This window comes from Eupeodes corollae, chromosome 3 (assembly GCF_945859685.1).
Source record: "Eupeodes corollae chromosome 3, idEupCoro1.1, whole genome shotgun sequence".
NCBI classification, from domain to species: Eukaryota; Metazoa; Arthropoda; class Insecta; order Diptera; family Syrphidae; genus Eupeodes; species Eupeodes corollae.
In genome coordinates, this window is record NC_079149.1 from 24,623,880 (window position 1) to 24,645,875 (window position 21,996).

At 33.5% G+C, this 21,996-nt stretch overlaps 1 protein-coding gene and 1 non-coding gene across 2 annotated transcripts in view; both read left to right on the top strand.

Moving 5' to 3' along the window:
• Positions 1-21,996, top strand: part of LOC129952656 (ras-related protein Rab-23) — a 73,921-nt gene that overhangs the window by 45,368 nt on the left and 6,557 nt on the right. The window contains exon 2 of the mRNA XM_056065400.1: positions 20,212-20,554. Within this exon, the coding sequence (XP_055921375.1) occupies positions 20,459-20,554 (96 nt within the window). The 5' untranslated portion in view covers positions 20,212-20,458. The remainder of the gene's footprint in view (positions 1-20,211; positions 20,555-21,996) is intronic.
• Trnay-gua (transfer RNA tyrosine (anticodon GUA)) lies at positions 5,764-5,911 on the top strand. Its single transcript has 2 exons — positions 5,764-5,800; positions 5,876-5,911. It is a non-coding gene; the product is annotated as a tRNA-Tyr (tRNA).

Sequence of the window (21,996 nt, forward strand, 5' to 3'; positions counted from 1 at the left end):
ATGTTACAGACCCGTGATTTAGCCTCCTTTAACATCATCGTGAAGTTTCTTGTCTCACCTTTTTTAAACGATTCTTGTTTTAGTGAAAAATCCTGTTGCATTCTTTCCCTCAAGCAATTAAATCGTAATACTTGCTTCTACAAAAATGCGCATCACTATACCGTCGAGCTTTGTATTTTCAAGTATAGAGATTCGTTCTTTAGCAGTACTAATCGAATGTAAAATGCTTTACCACGCTGGGTCTTACCCAAAGCGCACCGACACCTCCTTTTAAGCCGTTTCTCCCTCAGCTTTTGTTCACACTGTGTCTTGACATTAATGGAAGTAATCTACTCAAGGAATACCAAGCCGGATTCCGTAATTGCTACACCACAGTGAACAATACCCGTGTTTTTTGGCATTCTATAAATAGTATAGAAGACAATTCAAAATAAAACGCATCGGCAGTAGTCAGATTTTTGTATTTGTTAGAATAATAATTAAAAAAAAAAACACACAAAAAGAGAAGAAAGTTTTGTGAAAATCAAAATTTAAAATTAACTTAGCAAAAAAATGTAACTAAAACTAATAAAATAGACAATTTTCAAGAAGAAATGGTAAGAAAACCTCAGTTAGTCCATTTTCATTAACAAAGCTTAATAATATCAACAGTAACAGATTGATTTTTTTCCCCAATGGAAAACACATGATTCCGAATGCACAACTACTCAACGAAAACAGCCATCGAAATACAAATGCAATATCAATCGTACCAACATTTGAGAACAAAATCATATAAGATCCATTCGAGACTTGTATAAATGTCAAAAGTCCATTTGTAGTAAGATTCTACTTTAATTTTTATCGGTAGTATTCATACTGCGGATATTGTTTTCGTTATTCATGTAAAATCCTTCAATACTCTTGATAGATTTTCCAACAAAACACGGCTAATATCTTCATCCTGACAAGCATTGCCAGCTTTATCACGAAAATCATCAGATATATATCGAAATTCAAAATCAAAGTTCTGACGTACGATTTTCGGAAATGAAATTGGAAGTTTTGCAAGAAATGAGAATTGGTACTGGAGAAACAAAGAATTAAAAAAATATGAGTATCTAGGCATCCTACTAGTACCCCAAATTTTCTTCAAGACTTACTTGGAAGAAAAGCTGAATAAGTCAAAAAGAGCGATCAATAGCAGATGAAGTAAAATTTTCACAAAAGAACCAAGTTGTAAATATAGAATATTTGAAGCAGTGGTTCATGTAATTATGTACTATCCAGCACAAATATCGGAAATCTGATATTTCAAAGAAGTGAAAAAACTCCAAAGATATTTTATCGAAAAAATGTTCGGACTTCCAAATAACACGCCAAACCATATATGGGGTCCGGCAAAAAACCTCCCGTATTTTTAGACGTTTATATTTAAAGCTATTTATAGATAAAATGGTATTCCGTGTATAGATAAATAGAAGTCTACGTGCCGTTTTTAATAATCATAATGGTGTGGCACGGTGAGCATCGCGCATTACTAAGAACCACGAAGAAGTCTGGTTCGAGATGGAGCCACAGGACACACTTCACGGCGTTCACTTTTAAAATATGGGAAATCTTTTTGCCGGACCCACATTTGTTCAAGAAGGTCATGGACCATTCAGTTCATCGGCTAAGATTTAAAATTGCTTCGCATCTTAAGAACTGCAACAATGCAAGTGAACTAACAAATGGACAAATGTTCAAACAAAAATATAAAAACTTCTTAAAAAAGTTAAGTCCGAAATAGCCAAAGAGATTGGCGTACAAGCATCTCCAACATGACCTGAAAATTTAGAATTCCTTCCATTATGATCAAAGTGTAGATATGATATTGACTATCTGTAAGACCAGGGGTAGACTACAAACCATACGAAATAAACTCAGAATCTACATTCACCCTATGCAAACTCAGGTAGATAGAAGACACGCAACATTTTATCGAAATATACCTACCCAGTGTTGAAAACGATAAAAAAGAAGTCTGGGAAAACCCTATGAAAACTTTAACTTTCTCTCCCATTATATCAAAAATGCACTCAAATACAACTCTCCAGATTTGACTTTGTCCCAACCAGCCGCCAACGTGTCGTTTATATGCCAAACATTATTAGCTTCCCATAGGAAGTTATTGTAATGGGTCCGATTTGTCAAAAACGTCCGTACGTCCGTACGTCCGTAGGTTCGCGACGTTTTTTTCGTTCTCCATAGCTAAAGAACCAGAAGAGATCTCGACTTCAAATAAATTTTGTTATACAGATAATAAGACAAAAAGATGCAGAAAGGACTCTCAAGAAAATTGCGTGGGTGGTTTTTTTACCATAGCAGTTTGAAAAAAAGGTGAAAATTTTTTTTAACCCTAAATATCTTACGAACCAAAAACGCTAGAGACTTGAATTAAATTTTATATATTATATTGTAACGTGATACCAAACAAGCATATTTTTTGAAAAAAAAATCAGTATAACGGTTTCTTATATAAATCAATAAAACTGAAAAAAAAAAATTGTCACCTCCAAAATTTTACGACTGTAATATGATTTCATTTCTAAAACAATTTTGTGCAAGGAAGAATAATGTTTTTGACATCTGATAAAATTTTGAGAAATCTAAAAAAAACATTACTCAACTCAACATTACACATTACAAAGTTGGTAAAAATTGAATATCGATTTTAATATCTTTTTACAAATTTGAAATTTGGGCTTTAATCTTATTTTATCTTTTAAGAAATACTGTTTTCAACATTTTAAAAAATGTTGAGAAAAATCGAAGTGACAGTTTTTTTACAAAAATTAAAAAACCTAAAAGAAAATGTATAAAAGTTGGTAAAAATTGATTTTCGACTTAAATATCTTTTCAAAACTTTGAGATATTGGCTTTAATTTACTTTTATCTTTCAAAAAATCTTGTTTTCAACATTCAGTTAAAGTTTAAAAAAAAATCGAACTTACAGTTTTTTTACAAACAAATAAAAACCGACAAAAAATTAACAAAAGTTGGTAAAAACTTTGAGATAATAGCTTCTAATTAATTTTTACTTATAAGGAATATTGTTTTCAACATTAGGACAAGTTTTGAGAAAAATCGAATTGACAGTTTTTTACAAAAAATAAAAACCTAAAAAAAAATGTATAAAAGTTGGTAAAAATTGATTTTCGACTCAAATATCTCTTCAAAAATTTTAAATATTGACTTTAAACTAATTTTATCTTATAAGAAATATTGTTTTCAACATTTGATAAAATTTTTAAAAAATTCTAATAGACAGTTTTTTTTACAAAATATAAAACTCTAAAAAAAACAATACTAAAACTTGGTAAAAATTTACTTACGACTTAAATAGCTTTTCAAAAATTAAAAATATTGGCTTCAAACTTATTTTATTTCACAGAAAATATTGTTTCCGATATTCAGTAATTTTTAAATAAAAATCCAATAGTCCGTTTTTTCATAAAAAATAAAATCTAGACAAACTTTTAAGCAAGACAAATTGACAGACGAGATGGGAAGTTATCAGTGTGGGTCGCATCCCAGCCTCTTTTTAAAACTTTGAGTTTATGGGTTCTATCAAATTTTAACATATAAAAAATATTGTTTTCAAAATTCGGGAAAATTTTGAGAAAAATCGAATTGACAGTTTTTTAAAAAAAAAATAAAAACCTAAACAAAAAATTATTAAAAGTTGGTAAAAATAGATTTTCGACTCAAATATCTTTTCAAAACTTTGAAATATTGGCTTAAATTACTTTTATCTTTTAAAAAAATATTGTTTTCAACAATCGATAAATTTTTTTAAAAAATTGAAAGTTTTTTAACAAAAAATATAAACTTAAAAGAAAATTTAATAAAAGTTTGTAAAAGTTGATTTTCGACAGAAATATCATTTCAAAAACGTAATATTATGGGGAACAACTAATTTTCATTTATAAAAAATATTGTTGTCAACGTTCAGTAAAATTTTGAGAAAAATCGAATCGACAGTTTTTTTTACAAAAAAAATGAAAACTTAAAAGAAAATTTAACAAAAGTTGTTGAAAATTGATTTTTGACAGAAATATCTTTTCAAAATTTTGAAATTTGGCTTCCAACTAATTTTAACTTATAAGAAATATTGTATTCAAAATTCGGACAAATTTTGAGAAAAATCGAATTGACCCTTTTTTTTATAAAAAAATATTAAAAGTTGGTAAAAATTGATTATCGACTCAAACATCTTTTCAAAATTTTAAGATACTGGCTTGAAACTACCTTCATCTGTTAAAAAAATATCGTTGTCAACATTCGGTAAAATTTTGAGAAAAATCGAATTGACAGTTTTAAAAAAAAAAAAATTAAAAACCTACAAAATAATTGACAAAAGTTGTTAAAAATTGATTTTCGACTTAAATATTTTTTCAAAACTTTGAGATTTTGGCTTAGGTCTAATTTTATCTTACGAAAAATATTGTTTTGAACATTCGATAAAATTTAAAAAAAAATCGAATTGAAAGTTTTTTAACAAAAATTAAAAATTGATTTTCGATTTTTTTTTGATTTTCCAAAAATTAAAAATATTGGTTTAAAACTTATTTTATCCCACATAAAGTATTGTTTTCTACATTTACTAAATTTTTGATAAAAATTCAATTCATCCAATTTGTATTTTTTTATATAAGAAATAAAAACTTTTAAGAAATGGCACTAAAATTGGTAAAAATTGGTGAACGACTAAAAAAATCTAGGTAACGAAAATAGATTTTGAAATCAAACTATTTCATCATATGCAAAATGTTGTTGGTTATTTTTAAATTTTTTAGAATAATTCAATTGACAACTTGTTTAACAAAACACAAAAACCTTTTAAGCGAGACAGATCGATAGACGGGATTGGATGTTATCAGTGTGGGTTGCAACCCAGCCCCTTTTATTTAAATTATAATGTGAAAAGACAATCTTACCAATAAATTAAATTTCTTGTCATTTTAAAAAATCATCTTTATTTTATTCTACTTCAATATTCTTGACCTCTAAAAAAAACACCTTTTATAAGTAAATATTCTCATTTGACAATGCACACTATCTCATCGGTTTCCAAAAAAAATACCGTACTTTCATCCCACATGACACAATATGCATAACTGCAGACCTCCATTCAGATAAGTCTTAATTTATTGCATAGTTCCAGTCATTTCTGAATCAAAACCATGCCCCGTCATCGGACATCGAAAGCCCAACAAATAACTTTATTTACTTTTGCTTTGTTTAACCGAGCGATGGGCAATGGAGATGGTCGAAAAGGGGGGGGTGGAGGTGTATGCATACTGAACGCTAAGCTCAAGCCACCGATACACTCTAAGAGTTACAAATCGACAAGACTGCCATAGGTTGGTTTTTTAAGTTGAAGTGCGCCGCAACGAGATACTGACAGAAACAGTACAATAAAAACAAACATGACAAAATAATTTAATCCATCACCACGCAAATTTAATTTACTGTCCCCTCCAGCATCAAAAAAATCACAACACCTCCAACCTACAAACAATATGACGAATAGTATAATTTAACGTCAATCTAAAGGAACTTATTCATATTGCAAAAACATTTTTATAGATAGGTACTTCCTATAAATAGATGCAGATAGATATTATGAATGGCCTCAAGCCCCAAAGCCCCAAGTTTAGTCATCATACTCGCAGTAGTATAGATACAAGTTGCAATTTTGAAGGTTTGTCTGAGGAATTGGTAAAGCTAGCCGCAACGCCTTCGATAGCTCAGTTGGTAGAGCGGTGGACTGTAGAAGTAAATAATGATATGATGTGCTCGGAAAGTGTAAAAGCGATTCGAACATGTTTGCCTCATAAAATCAGTTGAAATCCATAGGTCGCTGGTTCAAATCCGGCTCGAAGGAATTTGTAAGATTCTTTTTTTCCACAATCTAAAAGATTTACTTTTTTCTTATTTATTTTTTTCTTTTTGTATTCTTATATAATTTGACGAGAGTTCATTTATTTATCAATTCTATGTTTAAAAAAAATGAGAAAAAAGATTAATTTTGAGAAAAAAAACATTATTATCTGATGTTGGGTGAAATTTTGTACTTTCTTTAAATAGCTTGTTTAAAGTAGTTGCAGATAGACATTTGACTGACTTATTATGCTAAAAGTGAAATTTTACTTGTTAACATCGTTAATGATCAAGTATCTTCAATATTTCTTTTTTCTTTATCAATGTTAAGTGTTGTGAATTAGGATGCAAAAACGTCTTTTATACGCAAGTTACAAGTAAATACTTTTAAAATTAGCTATATGACCTAGAAGTTGACTCTCTCGTATAATGAAGTTGACTTTTGTATGCTTCCTTCTCTGATTTTTGTTGTTCAAAATACAAAATTGAAGATTTATGTATTTGTCATCATTTAAACCTTTTTACACCTAAAAGGTTAAAGGGGAGCTATTTTGGACCAGAACGTATTTATATGTATTTCCGATCACTGCGTTTCCACCAGGCCCGGATAAAAGAAAATGGGGGCCCGGGGCTATTTCAAATTTGAGGCCCCCTAAAAAGATATAAAACCCTGCAAGCCAACCCCTCATAACACAGAGCGTCCTTAACCCCAAGAGAGTGAACCTAATAACTCAAAACGTCCTAAGCCCAAAGCGAGCCAACCCAATAACCCGGGGCACTAGGAGTCCACGCTCTCAGAGACGAGGAGTTCACGCATCGAAAATCCAAGAAGCTATCCCCCAAGTGCTCCAACCCCCGATAAGATTAAGAATGTTTGATACCCGGGGCTAATTATTCATTATAGGTGCTTTTTTTAACGTTCTTGACAAATTAAATGTGTTCATTTTACTATCCCAAATAAAAACTCGTAAACCCAAAAGCGTTAAACCCACATAACCCAATTTGTAATTAATCCAAAAACCATGAACTCAAAACCGTGAGACCATTTCTTTTTAATTATTCAAAACCATTTCTTTTTTATTAAAAAAACTCAGATTTGTTTCAATTTTCAGTGCTTATCGACTTAATTATGTCGATGCGAGAGTTGCAGGAACGTTGAAAACGAGAGTTACAGAATGTTAAATGGATCGTAAAAATGAAACTGCTGAAAATGAGTGATTTAAGTAGATACTAAATAAAAAGACCGTCAACTTGTTACTTCTGTTGCCAATTTTCATTGCATAAGATGGGGTTAATTGCGAGTTGGGCTGTATTGGTTTAACGTTTTTGGGGTATATAGCTTTCGAGTTTGGATTTTGTGGGGTCAGCTAAATCGCGGTTTTACGGTTTAAATTTCTTAATGAGATGGGGCCCTCGTTTCAGCGTGGCCTGGGCTGCAGTTCCGCTAGCCCCCTATTAATCCGGGCCTGGTTTTCACCTTAGCATTCCAATAGATATATGGAAATGGATTTAATGAAGTTCGTCAACATAATCCGTGGCATCATAAAGGGTGATTTTTTTAAAAAGCTATAAGAAAGTTTTTCAAAATGAAAAACACATACAATTTAGAAAAATACATAGAATCTTTATTTGAATCGATAGTTCGGTGCATATAATTTAATGTTTTAAGATTATTTTTATGCAAATATTGACCTTGACTGCGCCTCAAATGGTCCATTAGCTTAGTTCAATTTTGGCTAACTATTTCCAACATTCCGGCCGGTATCTCACGAATAAATGCTTCGATGTAGTCTTTTAATGCGTTGAAGCAGAGATTGTCTGCATAGACATTAGCTTTAACATAGCCCTACAAAAAATAGTCTAAAGGAGCTAAATCGCACGATCTAGGCAGCCATTTGAATGGCCCCGAACGTGAAACAAAAACTTCACCGAATTTGGCTTTCAATAAGTCCATTATTGCGAGTGCTGTGTGGTATGTTATGGCACCGTCTTATTGAAACCACATGTCATGCCATTCATGGTTGAAACACAAACACGCTTCAGCTTCGGCTTCGCCTGACGTTTACGAATTCAGCCATAGGAGTTCAATGCATGCTATCACAATGAAGCTTTGACCTCACGTTTCGTTTGACAATTTAAAAAAAAAGTACGTAATGTTACGTATTGTGCCTGCAAACGGAAGCTCTACTTCAAATTTGCTGAACATTTGCTTTGTCTGACAGCTCCACAGCTGTAAAATAAGTCAACAAACAAAATACATTTGCTTTTTAAGGGATTCCATTGGTTATTATAGAAATGTCATTCGAATAATAATAACCTCGAAGCAGGCCCATCATAACGCAGACGAAGACGAAGCTGAAGGGTGTTTGTCTTCAGCCATCAAGCTCTTGCATTTTGGGCGAAAAAAAGTTGCATATCATCTCACGTTAGCGCTCATTATTCACAGTTTCGTTACGATTCGCATCGTCTTTGAAAAAGTAGGGTCCAATGATGCCACCAGTACATAAACCGCACCAAACTGTGACTCTTTCTGGATGAATTTTTAGCTCTTGGCAATGTTTCTGGCTGATATTCACTCCAAAATCGACAATTCTACTTATTTACATAGGTACCCATTGAGCCAAAAATGAGCTTCGTCGCTTCGGCAAACTTGCCAAGAGCCCATTCACAAAAGATTTTATGTTGCAGTAGGTTGTTCGGCTTCAATTATTGCACCTGCTGCATTTTGAAAGGCATCACACCTAAATCCTTCCGCAAAATTTTCAACGTTGTTGAACAACAGAGGACCAATTACTGCGATCGGTGACGAATCGATAATTGATGGTCATCAATCATCATTAGCACTGGCCGATAAAGCAGCGATATTTTGTTCAGTTCACACACTACGTAAGCGTGTTGGTATTTTAATGTCCAACAATGTAAATTTGGTGCTAAATTTAGTCACAATAGCCCGAATAGCTGCTTCAGTGGTTCGATTAAAGTGAAAGAAGTGTGCAATGAACTTTCTTAACAGAGCACGCATTTTGATAATTAAACTCAATAATTTGCAAGCGTTGTTCGTTTTTCAGACGATTCATGGTTAAATTATAGAGCAAACTGAAGATGTTTGACAGTAACACAAAAGACAAAAAGTTCTTGAGCTGTCAAAACCAGTGTTGCCATAAAGATAAAAGCTAAGAAATCACTCTTTAGAACTGAATTTTTCATTTTTGTAAAACGATGTGGAACGATTTGAGCTTTTTTTGACAAAATAGAATATATTTTAGGGGAGAGTAATATCTATCATTGGTTTTCGTCATTGAATGCAATCATTGGAATTGTTCTGACAGGTCGCTTAAAACAACTTTTGAAACTGACCATCCTTAAAAATTCACTGCACCTTTTTTTGAAAAGAAATCTGTCATTTGATTTATGTGAAATTCAAACAAATGAATCCATTTGATCCATTCTTTGATAAGATATAATCTCTTTTAGGAGCCAATATTAGCTATTATTGGTTTTCATCATTGAAAACAAACATTAGAAAACATAGCTATTATTAAAAATGTCTGTCATTTTTTACTGACAGAAATCTGTCTTTGGAATTGTGTGAAATTAGAACACATATCAGTGGAACAATTTGTTTCACTTTTGAACATAAAAGTATCGGCTGTTTAGGAAAATTAATTTCTATCCGGAAAATAGAAAAATACATTTTTAGAGAAAAAAAAATGCGCGGTTACATTTTTTTCTCAAAAAAAATTCTTGTTGAGATTTCCGATCCAACATTATATAATTTACACTTCCAATCAAACACTACCAAATATCGATTCAAACATTTTTCCGGATCGATTTCAATGATAGCTTTAACTGGGCTCTTAGGAGCTAGTTAAAGCTATTATTCCTTTTCTTAATTGAACCCGATCCTAATTGTTTGCCCGATCCTGAAAAAAGGAGACCCTCTAAACTGCACCAACTATAGAGGAATAAGTCTACTTAACATCGCCTATAAAATCTTCTCTGCCCATCGTCAACAACCTGATAAGTCCTTATCAGTGTGGTTTTAGACCAGGAAAGTCCACAGTTGATCAAATATTCACATTACGGCAGATCCTGGAAAAAACTCAAGAGCACCAAATCGACACCCACCATCTTTTCATCGATTTCGAGGCCGCATATGACAGCATCTACAGGGACGAGCTGTATAGAGCCATGTCTAGTTTTGGCATCCTTGCCAAACTCTTCCGTTTGTGCAGGATGACCATGGAGAATTCACGCTGCTCCATAAAGGTTGGAAACAACTAAACAGAACCTTTTGATGTCAAAAAAGGTTTTATACAAGGTGATGCGCTGTCATGCGATTTTTTTAACATCGTGCTTGAAAGAATAGTGCAGAGCTCACACGTCAACACTAGAGGCACTATCTTTCAAAAGTCTGTCCAATTACATTGACATTGACATAATCGGAAGAACTCAGCGTGATGTCAATGGGGCTTTAGTGAGTATTGAGGCAGAGGCGGCAAAAATGGGTTCAACGGTTAATGAGGGCAAAACAAAGTACATGCTGTCGTCTAGAAAGGACATACAACACCGACGTTTTGGTCAAAACGTCACAATCGACAGACGTAACTTTGAGGTAGTCAAGGACTTCGTCTACCTAGGCTCCGCTGTAAACGCAGAAAACAACACCAGCGCTGAGATCAAACGCAGAATAACTCTTGCTAACCGCTGTTTCTTTGGACTAAGAAAGCAATTGAGTGGTAATGTCCTCTCTCGAGGGACCAAAGTGTTGCTATATAAGACCCTTATCATCCCCGTCCTGCTATACGGTGCAGAAGCATGGACCATGACAAAAGCGGATGAAAGCACCTTGAGTCGCTTCGAGAGAAAAGTTCTTCGTGTGATCTACGGTCCCGTATGCATCGAAGGGGAGTGGAGGAGAAGATGGAACGACGAACTGTACGGGCTGTACAGCGACGTAGACTTAGCAAGAAGAGTAAAAGTCCAACGACTAAGATGGCTGGGTCACGTAGAGCGCAGTGGCGCGCACAAGTGGAAGGTGACCTCACCCAACTTGGAGCGCAAAACTGGAGACATCTAGCTAGGGGCCGAGCTAGATGGAGAAATTTGTTGAGTGAGGCCCTAGTTCACACAGGACTGTAGCGCCACCTTAAGTAGGTAAGTAAGTAAGTAATTGAACCCGAATATTCGATTTTATTTTTTGACAGGTCGGTTAAAGATGTAATTGAAAATTTGTTTTATTTCACAATTTCCTATTTGCAATCAAGCATTTGAAGTAAGAGTTAATAATTGAAAGTAAAACTGACTGAGATGGGAATGCAAAAATAATGGAACTCTTTCAGTGGAACGATTTTGTTCCGAAATGTGAAATTAACAACCAGCTGCTCATTAAAAACGATTTAATCATTGAAAAATTAAAAAAGAACTATAAGAAGATTTCTATTTTGAATAAAAGGGGAATTCACGATCGGGTGTAAATGGTCTTGCATCAGTGCATGTGCATATTTTTTGTGCATACAGATGCTCTACACTTACAAAATATATGAATATGCAAATGCTTTAGTATTGCAAATTTACTTCGCTGAAACCCTAAAGTATACAAATGCACAATCATGAGCAACACTGTTTTGACAGCAATAAATCAGCTGATATTTAAATAATCAACATGGCTGATTTAATTAAAATAAATAGAAAAAGAGAAAAACCGAATAAAAAGTGGTTAATTGCCGAAATTATGTATAAGAATAATTGACTTAGGTACCTTCATCAATAATTGTAGCAGCAGCTTCTTCTATAAGCGAATCAATATTTTTTTTTTCAGTTTTCCTCGGCATATTAAAACCAAAATAAACTTTTGAATTTCACATAAAAATAAAAATAACAATAATCAGCTGTTCTCACAACTGTCAAAAATCGTTGCAAGAACACCTTGCTTTTTTATTTGCTTTTGGGGCGTTCACTATGTTGTGCATATACATATTTACACTCAAATGCAATTCCCAGACTTAATGCACTAGATCGTGAATTCCCCTAAATTGACAAATTTGACTCTCTTAATCACTTTTACTTTTCGAAAAAAATATCAATTAAGTAAACAAAAATGATAATTATAACTGACTCCTAAAGGGGGTTTATAATTGGTTTTCATCATTGAAACCAATCATTGACATCTATATTTTTGAACATCTTAGAGCGTAATTCTGATCAAATGATAAATGCAATAAGATGAATTTTATTGTCAAGTGTTATTTTCGATTTTGGACGGGACTAGTTATCGCTTTCATTGAAATCAGTCCGGACATATTTTGAATGGTTATTTGCACCCTTAGAACGAAAGTTATCGAACTCAAAAATTTAAAAAATTGAGATCAAATTAAAAAAACACATAAATAAGATCACTTTATTTCAAAAAACAAATTCGCAAAAAAAATAAATAATTTCCAACGAAATATGTGAGAAATATAATCAAAATTACTCAAAACTTCACTTTCTTGAAGACTTTTTGCTAATTTCCCACAAGTTGCAATTTTTGATTTAGGTCCATTTCATTCTAAGGGTGCGATTTGACTGTGTTTTGATTAGAAATTAGAAATCGATCAGAAATCACTCAAAGAATTTTGCTCAGTAAAAAATGTACAATTGCGCATTTATTTTTCGGTAAAAATTCATTTTTCTATTTCCCGGACGGAAATTCATACTTTTATGGTTAAAAATAAAAGAAATCGTTCCACTGATTTGTGTTCCAATTTCACACAATTCCAATGACGGATTTTTGTCAGTATCAACCATCCAATTTTTTCAATGACGCTTGTTTTGATAACTATAAACTACAAGTTAAAAAAGTGTATGATTAAAATCAACACTAAAAAGAAGGTGCGAAGCTCCTGGTTATTTAATACATCTATTTAAGTGCCTAAGTTTACTCGTTGCTATAAAAGCTCATCAGTAAAACATTTCAGATCCCTTCTATTTCAATTTTTACTAATATTACAAATCAGCCCCATTGAACAACACAATTAAAAAAATTTCCCAGATTGATTTCAATTTTCCAGATTGATTAAAAAACAATAAGTTTTTAGCTATCATTGCTTTTAATCATTGAAACAAATTATTTTAACTTTTTTGACAGGTAGTTTATAGCGACCATTGGAAAATTCTGTCATTAAAAATATGTCTGCCATTTCTGGTGTAATTATTCCATTGGAATTATGTGAAATTGAAACAAAATCACTTTTGGACATACACAAATCAGGTGTCAGGAAAATAAAAATAAAAAAATAAATGTTAATGTCAAAAAAAACCCTTAAGTGATTTTTATCGATCAGTACCTTGTTTGAATTTCTAGTCGAAATAAAAAACAGTCAAATATCCATTGGACAATTTTTCTTGATTGATTTCATTGGATTTGAAAATGTCTGTCATTGACAAAATAATGTCTGATTGAAATCCACCGAAAATTTTTCCTGACAAACATTTGTCATTAGAATTGTACAATCAACCAACAAAGCTGTCAAATGATTCGTTTCATTTCTTAAGGCACCAGTTATAGCTATCATTGAAATTGATCCGGAAAAATGTTTGAATCGATATTTGACGGTGTTTCCCTTTGATTATAAATGAAAATTATATACTGATCGATCGGAAATCATACAAAGAATTTTTTTTGGAAAGAAAGTGTAGCTGCGCATTAATTTTTCTCTAAAAATATATTTTTCTATTTTCCGGACTGAAATTAATTGTTTTGAATAGCTGATACTTTTCTGTTCAAAAGTGAAACGAATCGTTCCACAGATTTGGGTTGCGAATTCACACAATTCCAATGACAGATTCCTGTCAGTAAAATATTTTCGTTGGATTTCAATGAGGAAATTTTTGTCAATGACAGAAATTAATTAAGTATAGCTATTAACGACCTGTCAAAAAATTCCAATGTTTGTTTTCAATGGCGCCTTAACAAAATACAATCAGCTTGTCAGGATTTTCCGAACAGGAAAACAGGAAATATCCCTAATGACAGTGAAAACAAAATATGACTTATTGTTTGGGAAATACGAGATGACCTAAAAGAGAGTTTCCAATATACATCATATGTATATGTTCATATGTATATATTTTTAAGAGAATTAAATGGGTGTTTTTTTATTGTAAAGAGGAAAATATGCCATTAAAAATGAAAATTGCGATATCTGCCAAATGACGGCTGTGGACCGTATGTGATACGGTCCAAAAGTGTTTTAGTTTTACAAACTGTGACCACTTTGGTATAAAGTTTTAACAATTTCAATGACGTTGTGGAAGTGTTTACCGTCTTGTTTTTAGTAATGGCTCAAATGTCAAAAGATGACAGCTGCAAAAGTGACAGGTGTCTAATTAGCAGGTTATTCACTCAGGTCCCTCGTATTGGAAAATGTATCTTTAGATAGATATACTTCATGTAGAGTACAATCTTTCCTTTGAATATTTAACCTGCAGGCTGTAAAATATAAATAAGAGTCAATAAATGAGTGATTTAAAAATGTTTTGGCTGTTTTTATACTCATACCCAAAAGCATAATTTATGGAAGTTAAGAACTTTTCAATTGTATTTTTATTTCTTTTTTAATTGATTTGAAGTTTTTGTTTTTTCTAAAATACGAAGTTATTAGTTTGCTCGCAGAATAATGGAAAACAATATCCTGATATCCTCAATAAAAAGCAACCTTATACAGCCTGTCAGTTAAAAGGCACTTAATGCTTCTTTTATTAGTTACTCCAAAAAGAAATAAAAACTTCTAATTCCACCTATGAATATACAAATAGTCTTTTACTTTATGGAACTATTTTTGCAACATCAATTTAAAATTCAAAACATGTTATGTAACAAAACCCTAAGTTTTATTGCAATTAATTATATAGCCCACAGGTGGAGCACTTCCCAAACCAACCAAAAGAAAAGATACCATCAAACTGCCATATGTTTTGATAAAATAGATATTTTTTAAGCCATGTCTCTAGCTAGTCTCTAGGAAGCTGCAACTCCCTGAAACTGAATGACGGTAGTATGGTTGTTTAGACGTTTCTTGATCATAGAAGAGCATCATAGAAAAGAATTCAGATACCTAAGTATATACACTCTAGAATCTAGATACTTTTCATTCCAAGTGCAAGCGAGTTCACTGAACCTCTGGACTAGAATTGTATAGATGTATATAAACCAATGGAAATGTTTGGATTCTCCTCTGTCTTTAAAAACTACGGCTCAACGCTCAACACGCGTTCAACATTGAATTTGCAAGGCTATATAAATTGATGTTTGATGCTGGATTGTTGCGAGCCATAGCTAAAGCCAAAGCCAAAGCCAGACGCAGTCTTTTGTGGAAATTTATTTCACATTTTTGTAACTTAATAACCAACTTAAATGGAACAGAAAATGCGCGCATAAGAAAAGTAACATGGAATGGAAGTCATGTTCGTTCTCTTTTTGCTTTCATTGATTGGATAGCTACGAAAGGATAGACCAAGACCAATACAAGTTCTAAGGCCTTGTATTCTAAGCCAAAAGACCCAAGATACCAAGACAAATCTTATAACTGCCCGAAGAATGAAAGATACAAATGCGCAAAAGAGCCTGCGCACACCTTAGAATGCAGTCTGTTCTTGAGATGTGTGCCTGAAGCCTGTGGATGCATAAAGAATACGGGCACAAGCTTGCGATTACCGCAAAGAAATCGAAATGGGCCTCACTCTTGGATTTTGTTTTGTATATTAACTTGAATGGAAGACAAGGTCGATCGGGCAAAGACATTCAATTGCATAGTTTGTCGTCATTGACTTTCATTCATAACTGTGCAATTGATGATTGAAAAATAAATCAAATGACATAACGGCTTGCGAGTTGTGACTTAACTTGTATCTTTGATACTGGAAATGATTTGTAGCTTTGGTTAAAATCGATATTTATTCAATGTACAAGTTGCGTTCATGAAGGATGCAAACTTGTTAGCCAACATGGTTAATTCATCGACAGCAAAATATAAATTTACCGATAAGTATTGACTTTTGAGTCAATAAAGTGACATCAGGTTTCAACAGTTTGTTATCTGGAATGATTTTCAAATGTAATCAATTAGCATATAATTTGGTTGCAGATCTCACATTCCTTGCCATATATGTGTGTATATCTGTCTATAAGGCTTTGTTTTTCAAAAACTATCTGAGATCATTTTAATTATGCTTTTAGACCATTGGGAAACAGAACTTGAAGCTCAAAATAAAATTTGTTGATGCGGTTATTCCATTGGTAAATTTCGATTTCAATCAAAAAGTCGATTTTTACTTTGACAGTGGTCAAGTTCAGGCGACATAAGGGACTTGAAAGTAAGGGAAGTTTCTAGTATCTAATTGGCCAGTTGCGAAAAAAAAGCTTTCCAATTAAGGCAACTTTGGAAAGTTGTCTGGAAAAAAAGCCATGAAAAATCTCCCTAGCTATCAAGTCAAGTCAACTTATTTCAAAATGACAACTGATCATGTTTTTTCATTCAAGTGCAAGCTGAGCTTTACTACTCTATAATTTATTTATATTTTGCACAATTTATTTAATGTTTTCTGTAAAAGCATTCCTTCTCAATTTAAAAAAGAAATAAGTAATATTTCTTTACAATACAAAAGACAAATCGTAATCGACTCGTAGTTTGTCTGAGGAGTGTTTTTTTAGACAATAATGTGCTTGGTAGTTCTTGTATTATAAGCTTAAAGTAAAAATTTGTGAAGCAAAGTTCTGAATATGAAATTCATGACACTTGGAAAACTAACTAGTTGCCTTGGTCAAAATTTACGTTCAAAGAATGAAGTTGACTGCGAATGAAGTCACTTATGATGCCTGAACCTGCCACTAGTGTTGGTTTTATTTCTTGTGAACCTTCGAAAAAAAAATCAGCTAAACTTACGAGTCGCAGGTGTTTCCAACAAGAGCTTTAATTTTGATTTGGCCATTTTGTTTTGGTGACATCTGTCAAATCTTTTGTTTATTTTTCAGTTCTTTATGCTAAATCATTGTGGCAACTTAAACGATTGAACAGCACGTTCAAATGGTAAAACTTTATTATCAAAATAAGGCTTCGTTTAGACGTGGTGTCCCTTCACAATCGACTCTTTAAAGTTTGGTGGCCAAATTTGAGACGGCCGGTTCAGTAAACAATCAGCCAACACCCATACGTTTAAGAAAAGCAAGAAAGTGTACAGCAGAATCCAAAGCAGTCTTTTCCTCGCCGTGCATAAAAGCTCGGCCTTTTGCAGACTTCAACTTGGCGAATTTTGCGTACAAAATTAGTCCTGCACCCGTACAAGATCCAACTGACCCAGAAGCTCAAAGTTCATGACCATAGACAACGCGGTTTGTTCGCTCACTGGCCTTCGAATCGTTTGGAAGAGGACCCCAATTTTGGCCGAAAAATCATCTTTAGTGACCAGGAGCATTTTTGGATAAACGGCTGTATTAACAAGCAAAATTGCCGGATGACACCAACCCACCCGTACTTTTTTTAAAACGACGTTAGTGAGGCGGTCAACGTCAACAGCAAGCGCTACATAACGAGAATAATTTATATTTTATGGCCCAAATTGAGTCATATGGACCTAGACGACACATGTGGTTCCAGCAGGATGGCCGGCGGCCGGACGTGCCACACAGCAAACAACATCTACACACAACATCATTGAAAAACCCTATATAAACTGTTGCCAAATAGAACCAACAGTTTCACTGTTATGCATGTTGAATGGGTGCTTTACGACCACTTAAAACTGCCTTAGTTTTGCGAACTCTGACCATTTCGTTTAAATACATTTTTAATAACTTGATTGAATGCGTCGTTGAACTGTGTATTATTTTATTTTAAGCAATGGTGTAATTTTTACCATACTTGACAAATGATGACAGCTTCAAAATTGACAGCTATTCAAATAATGGCCCATTCACAGTGAAGTGTCTTATTAAAAAACAACTTCCATATTTGACAAAGTATTAGGTGAAAAATATTTGTTTACAAATATTTTATGCTTAAATCTTGGTTATTTGTGACTAATAAAAATATGTACAAAACCCATATTTTTATCGACCATTTATCAAACTTATTTACTTACTTACTTAAGGTGGCGCTACAGTCGTCAAATTTTCTCTCGAATCGACACAAGGTGCTTTCATCCGCTTTTTTCATAGTCCATGTTTCTGTCTTATTTATCTACACTTTGGTCTCGATAGAGGGTTTTTCTACTCTATTTCTTTCTTAGCCCAAAAAAGCACCGGTTAGTAAGAGTAAGGCTCGTTTCACACTACACGGTTTTGACCGTATGACAAAAATCCGGACAGCGATATTTTGTTAGAGGCGCGAATAACAGCATATACCCTTTCATATTATATGGTTACGGCAAAATGCCGGCGCCACGCCGTATAGCAGCCGTCTACTACCACTACAGTATACGGCAGCCGGACGGCCGGCCGGCGCGATAAGCTTAGTGGTGTACATGACGAAAGGCATGTTTTCACATAGTACGATTTTATTTGTGCAGCAGAGTTCGATCAGCCACTTCAATATACGATACTAAGCACAGGAATCCTGCATGTATCGTGTTTTACCGTACGGTTAAAACCGTATAATGTGTAATTAGCCATTCCATTAGATCCGGTTTATGCCATCCGGTTTTTTGCCGTACGGTCAAAACCGTGTAGTGTGAAACGAGCCTAATTCTTCGTTTAATCTGAGCAATGGGGTTGTTTTCTGTGTTCATAGCAGAGCCTAGGTAGACAAAGTTCTTAACTACCTTAAAGTTACATCTGTCGAAGATTAAGTTTTGACCGAGACGCGGCTTGGTGTTGTAGCTCCTTTCCTGATGACAGCATGTACTTTGTTTTGCCCTCATTATAAAGTTATCAGGCTTATAAGTTTAAGAAAGATAAAAGGCAACATAAATACAAACAGTCCAATTTTTAATAACTTTGCAAAAAGTTTCGAATGTATTTGAGCGATAAAGTGAAACCTCAATGGCTGCGTTCAATCTCAGACTGAAAGGGGATCCGGATACCATTTTGTTAGTGTTTAAAATAATAGCTGATCAAAAACAGCTGAGATGTCAAAAAAGGAATCTAAAGGTATCCAAGAATTTCATGGTTGATTTTCAAGAAACTTCAAAATTGATTTCAGCTTTTTGTATTTGTTGGTAAACAAAAAGATACAAAATGTTAGTTCAAGTTGTATTTGAGGATGTCCTGTACATAATAGGCGATGAAGAAGCTATTTGCCTCCGAATTATGATCCATTCCTTTAAACTTCAAAATTGACTTATTTTATTCTCGTTTTGTAGATGACCAATTTGATAGGTCATATGAATTATTTATTAAAGGTTTTATCTTACAACAATTTTGACTTCGAAGCTTAAAACAGCTGAAAGTTGTTTTTATTTTTTGACAGCTATCTCAATACAGATATCCAACTCGTTCAACAAGGTATCTACAAATCCATCTATCCAAGATAACCTATCTAACACGAGATTGAACGCAGCCAAAAAAGGTGAATATTTCACGTTGTCTAAGTGACTGTCATCCGAACTGTCGAATAAATGCATATTCGTCAATCTTGGTTATTACAAAATTTGATGGAAATCTGAATTTCCATTGGGAATCCTTTTTTAATTAGACAACTTATCTAACAATGATCTAGAAAACAAAATTACAGTTCTTTCTTTTTAAAGAAAATCACTTTATTTGCAATGTATTACTTTATCATCTTTCAAACCTTACACGAAAAGTGCAACCATGTAGAATAACAAGAAGTTGAAAGATAGATCAAAACCTATACAATTGGTAGAATACGAGACTAATTAATTAGAGTACCGCACTTCAATGTATCACGCACAGTTCCCATTAGTAATGCACAACAATTTTCTTATTAATGACACTCTAATCCACTCAAAAGGAAAACATCTCTATCTTTAGAATTCTTGGCTATTTTTTATAAATCTAACACGCAAGAAAATAGTTATTTCCTCGATTTGAGACTTGAGAGTGAACATGAGCCTGAGCAAGTTGTTGGAAGTGATGATTTGCAATGCAAAAGCAAAATAAAACTCAAATCGCATCAACTTGTTTGAAGTATTATTTTTTAAATCCAAATTATGTTTTTCTTTTTCATCTTGAAAGGTCTTAAGTTCAGACTTTCTTTAAATGTATGTTTTTATCTTCATCAATCACAAATCACTAAACAAATATTGATATTAAAAAAAAATTATTTATGTCCACTGAATTCATAAAAGAAAAATTTCTATTTTCAGGATTCACCCATCGAACAGAGAGTTAAGATCTTTCCACACACTTGTGCTGAGACATACCTCTTTTGATTTGAATTTGACATTAAGACACCTTGAGCATTACAAAGTCAAAGTCAAAGTCGGAGTCATATTTAAAGAGAGGATCTGCATCATCCGCATCCGGAAACAAATATCTGCCATCTTTGGCTAGAAGACAGAACTGTGTTTTGCAAACATATACTTCAGAAAAGGTAAACATCTAAGAATTTGAATGAGACTTCAACCTGTTTACGACAGAGGTTACTGCAGCAGCAGCGCCAGTGGGACGAGCAGCATGCGAGAAGAGGATATTGAAATTGCAATCAAAGTGAGTCAAGAGGAGTTTTTGTATTTTTTGGTTTATTTTGTGGGGAATCTTAATTGATGTTAAAGTCAGTACGTTACAAGTCTTTTATATGAGATTTATCTTTTATAAGAGAAGATCGACTTCGCTCGGGTGTTTTTTTGAAGATTTTAAGTGTAATAAAAGTTTGAGGAGTTATTAGGGATCAATTACAGATATCATTGATTTTCATCGTTGAAAATTTGGTTACCTTTTTAAAATCGATTAGAATGAAGTTAACAAGTTGGAGTTATTTCTACTTCAAAAATAGGTTGTTTTTTATAAACCTCAAAAATCGGCGTTAGTAAGGGGTGGTTGAATTTTAGGGACCGATGTTGAATGTGACCACACCTAAACGTCAAGTTTTTGTCTGCATTTTATTTGACATTTCTCAGTTTCAGACTAACTCCATTTGAACCATGGATAGGCTTATTTTAAAAATTGGCGCTGATTTTTCTGTCAATTTAATCGTTCAAATATGTATACAATCGGAAAAATCGTCCTAAAAACTGAGCAAACCGGAAATGTACGAGCTGGTGAGCTGAAAAGCCGCCTACCCTAAATCGTATTCGCGGTAGTTCCCTACAATTCCACCTCTCAATCTCGTCGTTGATGAACATTATGCATAAATACTTGCATTTACACGCTTACAAGGTGCAATTGACTCATGAACTAAAGCCCCTTGACCATTTCAAGATGCCGTCAATGGTCAGAAAAAAACATCTTTAGTGATAAGGCACATTTTCAACTAGCTGAATTCGTCATAGGCACCCACAAAAATGACTGTTTGATGTGGTTTATGGGCTGGCAGCATCATCGGGCCGTATTTTTTCCAAAATGGACCTTGTCAGGCAGTTAATTTGAATGGCGTTCGATATCGTGAGATTAAAACGAACTTTTTAAGGCCCGAATTGGAACAACTTCAAAAACTATTTACAGTTCAGTTCTACAGTGTGTATCATAAAAAAATCGGAAAGTTCTAATCAAACTCTGTCCAGAGCATACTCAACATGCTCAGGTCTTGATAAGTGCTCTGCTTTGAGCTTAAAAATAAAAACGCCTTCAGAACCCATCAATTCTGCAGAACGTAAACAGCCCTGTTAATATACTATTTTAAGCAGTTACTGAATGGGTTTGTAAACGTCAGATAAAAATCATAAATGGCAGCCGCGAGAAATTTTGGCATTCAAAACTTTAACTGCTTGAACAGAATGGTGTAGCTGTAGCTGTAGCCTGTAGCACTGTCAAAGTTAAAAGATACGAAAATAGTATACATCGACACAATGAGAAGCTGTAGCTGTAGCTGTAGCAGTAGCTGCAGCGCAAGTTGACTCAACTTTAACTTTTGGCGACGCTGCAAGCTACATTTGAGATGACAGATGGGGGAAACCCATTTCATTCTTTGACTTTTCACTTTTTTTTTGGGA